Source organism: Lissotriton vulgaris, chromosome 7 (genome assembly GCF_964263255.1).
Source record: "Lissotriton vulgaris chromosome 7, aLisVul1.2, whole genome shotgun sequence".
Taxonomy (NCBI): domain Eukaryota; kingdom Metazoa; phylum Chordata; class Amphibia; order Caudata; family Salamandridae; genus Lissotriton; species Lissotriton vulgaris.
Window position 1 is genome coordinate 53,738,499 of NC_141695.1, and position 7,975 is coordinate 53,746,473.

Genomic DNA, 7,975 nt, shown 5'->3' on the forward strand with positions numbered 1-7,975 from the left:
GGGGATCTCTGTCCCCTCTTGAAAGTGTAGGCTGGTTGCTGCCTGCACAGTAAAACACTAATTTGCTGTTAAGCCGTCACTTGAATGCACTGCTTCCTAGGCAGCACAAGTTCACGGCTACTCTGAGGACAGCACATTCAACATAATAGGGTGCACTTTCCTTTTTTTTGCGCATGGCACACCAGTTTGATGCCGCCCCATGGAACAAACAAGGAAAATGGGAACCAAGTTTTATAGGGCCCCAGGCAGCCCAAAGCTATGACAGAGATATATCTAAAATTAGCAATTTAAGTGCTCACTTCACGTGCTACTGCTCATGGTCTAAAAAAGGCCCCTATAACCTGAAATACTTGAGGGCCAGAATGTTGTAAGTTGTGGCATCTAGGAATGTTTCTGGAAAGACTACTTTTGTTTCTCCATGATTTTGCCAAAACTGTCATTAATTCTTGTGATCAGTTCATCCGTCTACACCTTCCCTTTGTCAATGCATTTTGTAAATCCCTGTTTTTCAGACTGTAGATGAAGGGGTTTAACAGAGGGGTGAGTGCAGTGTACAACAATGAGAATATTTTGTTCTGGTTCATTGAATATGTTGTTGCCGGCCTCATGTACATAATCAAGATGGCCGCGTAAAACAAAATGACCATCGTTAGATGCGAGGCACATGTAGAGAAAGTCTTGTGTCTTCCTTCTTTAGTTTGGATTTTCAAGATTGCAGAGATGATGTGAATGTAGGAAATGAGGATCAGGAAAAGTGTGGTCATCACCAGAGCAGCGCCGAGAAAGTAAGTCACATTTTCGATGTTACGGGTGCTGGTACAAGACAGGTCGAGGAGGGCGGTTATGTCACAGTAGAAGTGGTTGATGCGGTTGGTCTTGCAGAAGGAGAGCCCAGCAAAGAGCACTGTGTATGGTATTGGCTCCAAGAAACCAAAGATCCAGATCCCAGCTGACAGTTTCATGCACAGAGCCTTACTGATAATGACAGCGTAACGCAAAGGATTGCAGATGGCGACATAGCGATCATAAGCCATGACTGTAAGTAGAATAAATTCAGTACACAACATGCACAAAACTAAATAGAACTGCAGCAAACACCCCGTGAGGGAGATGCAAGGGCAATCGAGTAAAAAATTTGCCAACAGTTTGGGGAACGTGCTAGAAATGTAGCTCATGTCTAAAATGGACAAATTTGCAAGGAAAAAATACATTGGGGTGTGCAGGCTGGAATTAAAGCAAATAACTGCCACAATGAGAAAGTTTCCAGTCAGGGTTGTCAGATAAATTAGAAGAAAAGCACAGAAAAGTGGAACTTGCAGCTGTGGAAGTTCTGAAAATCCCACAAAGATAAACTCTGAGAAATTGGTCTGGTTTTCTCCAAGTCCATCCATTCATGCTGATTGCTTCTGCAAAGATTCAAGACACCACCACAAATGTGATGGGCAATGCATTAAGTATTTTTAGACACATCTGTAACTAAGAAAAATACATACACTAATAAACCCACTAAAGATGCGGGGCATATAATAATGCTAAATATTTTGAGAGATAGAAGAAACTTTATTGTATAGTTAATTAAAACCATTACAAAAATACAGATATGATAATATACTAAAAACACACTGATGTGAGAGTAATAAAATTTAGAATTGGTAATAAAAACAAGTGTCTTTCTAGAGTAAAGAATAACAATTTCCATGTTCAAGATTTTGCCTATAATCTTTGTTTTTTCTCAAAATGTTCGATAAATTTGATTGATCTACAAATAAATTGGGGGTCTGTGGTGCATAATGTTTTTATAATCGCAGATCTACAGGTACGTGTTCCAAACTGGTTGAACTTGGCTTTCAACCAATTCCGACGTTCCTCTATGAGAGCCGGGCAGATGCAAATTAGGTGGATAAAGTCTTGCCTTGCTGCACCGCATAGACCACACCCTTCACTTTCTTGGGGCTTCCACTTAGGACGCTCGGCGTTGGTTGGCAAACTACCCAGCCTTATATTAAGATATTTATGTTTGATATAAGGCGAGAAGGTCAGGTCCAGGTAGTGTGCCGGCACTAGTTTTTTTGGATAGTCTAGTTTAGTTTGGATAGTCATCCAGGCATGTGACCTGAGACTGAAAGCTATTTTGTCATCCAACAATGAGTGTTTGATGGCTGCCTTCCTGACCACCTGTTTGAATAAAGGTACTTGGAGCTTGGTTTCCCAGAGTTCAATCAGGTTTGTTGTTTCCAATGAAGTTTTGAGGTACTTGGCGTAATTTGAGTTTGGACATTTGATGATGGTTTCCCACATAGCACGATAGATCATGATCTCTTGGTGCATCCAGACATTATACCAGAATTTTATGGTCTCATACTTCCTCAGTAGCACTTGAGATTTCAGGCCCAGTTCCAGTCTTACCTGGGCCGGGGATGCTTCACTTGGTAGCGCAAAGATGCGCTTGTAAATTCTCATTTGCACCTTATCCAAAAGTTGTGCACTCTTGCCATGGTGCAGTATGCTCCCATAAGCTATCGTGGGAATAAGTTTGGCTTTCATTATTGTTAGCAGTGGCGAGACCAAAGGACCCTTGAGTTCAGTAGCTAAGCTCGTGAAGGCGTGCATTAGGGCCATGCCCTTCTTTTCAATGCTGGTGAACTGTGCCTGGAAGTTAAGACGCTTATCCAGCAGTATTCCGAGATACTTGTAACTTCCCACCGCTTCAAGTTTGACATTGTCTATGGTAAATGTTTGTGGCGGTTTATGGCGTCGGGTTATGACCATGATTTTTGTTTTTGCGCAATTTATTTCCATCATATTCTGTTTTGTGTAGCGGGTCAGCTCCTGTAGTAGCCGATGCAGGCCTATTCGTGTCTGGCTTAATAGGACCACATCATCGGCGTAAGATAGGTGGGTTACACGAAGCATGCCCAGCCGAGGCGGATGGGCATTGACCAAATCGAGCCTTGATGTTAAATCGGCCATAAATAAATTAAAAAGGTGGGGAGCCAGCACACAACCTTGCTTCAACCCATCAAAGGTGTGTATCTTCCTGGTTAGCCTTTGCCCATTGTTGATTTTTACCTGCATCCAGGTGTTGCTATACAGGTCGATAATCGGCATTAGGATTGACTCCGGCAGGCCCTGCTTTTTCAGTTTGGCCCATAGCAAATTTCTATTGACACGGTCGAATGCCGCTTTAAAGTCAACAAAACAGGTATACAGTTCCCGATGGTTAAGTAGACTGCTTTCGCCAATCATGCACAGCGCCATTGCATTAGCCATTGTACCAGTTCCGCGACGGAACCCGGTCTGATTTAACGGAACCTTGCTATTCATATCAGACCACTGTACCAGATCGGCTAGCACCAGGGATGCATAGTATTTTGCCTCTGCATCAATCAGGGCAATTAAGCGGTAATTTGATGGATTTTTCCGATCTCCGCCTTTATAGATGGGGTTGATGATGGCCCCCCTCCAACTTTCAGGCACCCGACCTGAGTTGCTAATGGACTTGAATAGAAGATTAAATTTGCGCGCCCAGAATTCAGGGTCCTCTTTGTATATTGCCTGCGGGATGCCATTTGGCCCCGGTGCACTCTCTTGCTTGCCTTTCTTTATTAAGGAACATATTTGTTGATCGTCAATTAACAAGATTGATTGGTCCAAGCCCTCCTTGCCATTAGATGTGGCTCTGGGACTGGAAGAGGATTTGCTTTCCTTGACCCTAGTTCTTGTAATTTCAGGTGTTGTTGTGGTCAACATGGCCTGGTTCTCCAATGGTTTTACCGCGAATGTATCCACTATGTGTTGGACCCAAAGATTTTCCGGGACGCATGTCATGCTTGTAGGTTGTACTGCTCTGTTGATTGCATTGATTTGCATCCAGAATGCTCTAGAATCTGCTTTTTTAATGTTATGCATCAATTTGGCCCAAAAGTCATTGTATTTGTTCTTTTTTTCCCTCCATACTAACTTTTTGTATTCTTTCCTAATCAACCGAACTTCTTGCCAGGTGCTTTGGTTTGTCCTTGAACCTTGTACCTGTCTTGTGAGCTTTTGGAGACGGGTCTTCATAACTAGGGTGGTTGTTGAAAATTTGGTTTTGGTCGTGGGACTGCTATGGCTCCTGGGCTTGCTGCTTGATTTTGGCAGTCTTTCTAGAAAGTTGGTCCAGGTTTCAGAACAAAGATCATTCTCTGCCATGACCATTTGTAATAGGTTCTTGGCATCCAGCGCTATTTGGAATAGTGTTTTGCTTGTCCACTTAAGCCGCTTTAGGTTGTAAGTTGATAATTGACCTGGTATTTTTGGAGCCATTGTATACCTAGGGGAGCTTAGTTTCATTTCAATGTGTTGCATGGAATGATCACTGTCTAGAGTACCAATTATTTGAAATTTTTTGACCAAGCTCATTAGGGGCAATGTTATTAATGTGTAGTCCAGAGTTGAGTTTGTATTATGACCTATGTATGTAGCAGCTGGCGGCTTGTCGTGCTTCGATCTTCCATTTAATACCCGTATATCGAGTCGTTCCAGGTCCCAAACCAGTTGCTTACCCAGTTGGTCTGATCTCATGGGCGATATAATCTCCTGAGATTCGACATTCCAGATTTCGTTTGCCACTAAGATATTGTCCTCTTCCTCCGATTGATGCAAAAGATTGGAGTTAAAGTCGCCCGTAGCAATTATCTCCCAACTTGGGTGATCTAAGCGGATGGAAGTTACAACATTAACTACACGTTGGAACAGATCTTTTTTTTGCTGTTTTTTCGGGTGGGCATATATATTGATTAGGACAATTGTCCTTAGCACACGTTTGATTGTGCTCTCCAGCTTGATGATTTGCATATCCATTGCTGAAGCCGGCATTTGCGAGACATTGATATTTAATGAGGTGGAAACGTAAATAGATAGACCTCCCCTTGCGCGGCCGTAGCGCTGACAGCGTGTCGCCTTTTCATGGAAACATAATCTTCCCGGTACATCAATTGGTTCAGTTGACCAAGTTTCCTGCAGCGCTATGATATCGTATTGATCCCAGGTAGCTGTTTTCCTGCTTTGATTTAGGATATTTTTTGCTCCTGCGATGTTCCATGAGAGCAGTTTTATAACATTTTCTTCAGTTTTACCGGCCTCGTAATTGATTCAATTGTCATTAATGGCTTGCATTTGTCTCTGGTAACTATTAGTTGATGTTTCTGCCCCCCTGGCACCGTGTAGAATTGAATGAGTGGTCAGAATGGTGTAGTCTTCTCTTTTCCTAGATCTTTTTAGCAATGGTGACGGGTAGCCCTTTTTTGATTGTTCTTTCAGAGATATTCCCCACTCTTCAAATTTATTTACTTCTGCAAGAATGCTTTTTGTCACTTCTAAGCTCCTCCAGGTAGTAAGTGTGCCTTCCCTAGAGGCATTCTCTCCTAACGTGATGAATTCGATTGATAATAGGTCAGCCGACGTTAGGTGGGTTAGACTGGAAATGGAGGATGTGAGGTGGAGAATATTCCCTCGGTTTAGGTAGTCTAGGGTGCCTTGGGGCTCGTAGCCGGGGATGAACAATATCTTCCCCGCTGTGTCTGGCTGCTTCTCAAAGGGTGCTTTGCTGCTGATCTGAGCTGTTTCATTAGTGGCAGATTTCTGATCATTGTAAGCCTCTGCATTAAGGTGAAGGTATTGCCCTATTTCATTGTACGTTTCTTTCTGAGTAAGTGCTAGTGGCCTATTTGTCGTGGTTTGTGCCTCGTCAGCTAATCTGTTGGGTCCCGCCTGTTCTCTGTGGTGCCCACTAGATGTGATCACTGGTCTAGGACATTGACCTATTCTTTCCACATTTGCAATCTCATGAAGTGCTTGAGTACCGTTAGTGCCAATGTGTATTGTAAGTTTTGGTTGGGCATCCTTATGACTGTCAGCCTTTGTTCTTATTTGCCTAGGACACTTTTGGTCACTTTTCCCCGCAGTTTGGTGGTCAGGCGGAATGATGATACTTTTCCCTATAGTTGCGTTAGTGCTTGGAAATGTGACCCGAATGGGGGGGATATATTTTTGATTTTTGTTTGTGTCTTTAAGTGCAGCCTGGTGAGGTTTCTGGTTACGTAGATCATATCTATTCATTTGCTCAGCCTTGTTTGAGGGATACCTTTTGTCATCAGGAGTGGTGCACCATGTTTGTTTGTGAACGGACTCCGTTTTTCGGGATTCGTCCTGAAGATTATCTTGAATTTTGTTTAGATGGGTGGCTGCTCCTGACCCTCGATCCATGCTATTATCAGTGATATTTGCAGCGGTTGTTGCACTCCAAGGTTCCGCATTACTAGCATTCCCTGCTTCTGCGTTTTTAATTGGTCCCACTCCCTCGATTTGTGACGACTTTTTTTTTGTTGCAGTTTGAAATGTGGCCTTGGGACTAGTCCACGGTCGTATTTGACTATCCTCGTTGTCTTTATAGTTTGTATGTCCTGTCTGTGTTTTAAGTAATGGATTATGTTTCCTCCCTATGGCGCCCGGTTCCAGCTTTAGTTTGGGTTTTGCCTGATTAAAGATAGGGAATGTTTTCAATGATTGTTTATTGGCTGGTGGGCAGTTTGACCGCTGATTTCTGATCTTCCTTGCCCGTTTTTTTTGCCTCTTGGTTAGGCATTTCTGATCATTTTGATTTGACCCATCTCGGATTAGTGATTGTGGTCCTAGTTGTTTGTGGTCATTGTTTTGTACGATAAGGGATGTTACGCTGATAGCTTCTGGTTCCTCTGTTGTGTCGACAGATTTCAATTGCAGCTTATGCAGTGCGGTTTTTTCAGTTGGTATTTGCTTTACTGAATCTTTTGATTGGTCCGCATGTTCGTTTTGTAGAATCTTGAAATTTTCAAAGGAGATGAGGTCACATTCAATTGGAGTGTTATTGTCACCACCATTTGCGTGTTTGCATTCCTGAAGTATATCTGTGAGTATCGATGGCAAATTCTTTAATTTTTCCAATATTGGATGGCAAGTGCAGGTTTGGGATTGTACCCATGGTCGGGTCTGGTCCTTAATGATCGTGAAAACGCTGGCCATATCATCTAGTTTTTTATTTATGTTAGCTATGTATTCCGCCATTGTGCTCATTAGGTGTATTTGAATATCCAGTTTATCAGATTGCATATTGAGGGTTTTGATTGAAGTTTCCAATATGCACCCTAGTGCACTATGTAATGTGATTATGGATTCCAGGTTTTCGCCAATGTCATGACCTCTTTTTTGCCGGGGTCGTTCTTCAACGTAGCTGCCAGGTGAAAGTCCATGTGAAGCTTGCTTTGAAGGTGTTAAATCATTGTACTGCTCTTTAGTTATATGCCTTATTTCACGGCGTATTTCAGGAGATTTCGTTGTTGCTGCGTTGGGGGCAGCTGAAACACTTGAGATTTCTATGATTGAGGAGTCTACCTGTGCGTCACTGTGAGTCACATGCAATGAGTCTATTAGTGGAATGATATCCACCTCTTGGTTCGTTCCGCTGGATATATCTACTATGATTTTGCTTGGCGGCTCCTGTAATGAGGGGTTTTTAGTACCCCAACCAGTTACTGTTGCTCCTTGGTTTGTCCTTCCGGTATGGGTTCCTTTGCTGGGGTTTTTTTGTCCCTCAAGTTTGCTTCCAATTATTTCTTGTGTTTCAATTCCAGGGGCGATTGATTTACTGCAGGTTTTCAGCCCTTCTTGGGTACTTTCAGTTGTTAAGCTGTCGGGGAAGGTTCCATGTGTCTTAGTACTTCCTTTGTTATGGATCAGTGGTTGAGTTGGCCAGCAGAGGTTTAAATCCTTTATCTTTATCGTCTTTGTGGATTTGGTCAATACTAGGCTCGTGCCTTGGTCCGGTCTAGGGGTTGAATGACTGTGTGGAGACACCTTTTGTGCCAATTCATACATGCTTGTGTCTGAATTGTTGCAGGCGTCATTGTTGAACTGGTCTAGGTGGCATTCCATTATTGATTGCTCATGGGATATAACA

The 7,975-nt window shown here is 42.8% G+C and overlaps 1 protein-coding gene across 1 annotated transcript; it reads right to left on the reverse strand.

The window, feature by feature from the left end:
* Window positions 1-452: 452 nt before the first annotated feature.
* LOC147700706 (olfactory receptor 5V1-like) lies at window positions 453-1,391 on the reverse strand. Its single transcript, XM_086929186.1, has one exon. The coding sequence runs from the start codon at window positions 1,389-1,391 to the stop codon at window positions 453-455; it is 939 nt and encodes a 312-aa protein (XP_086785312.1).
* Between the last annotated feature and the right edge of the window lie 6,584 nt (window positions 1,392-7,975).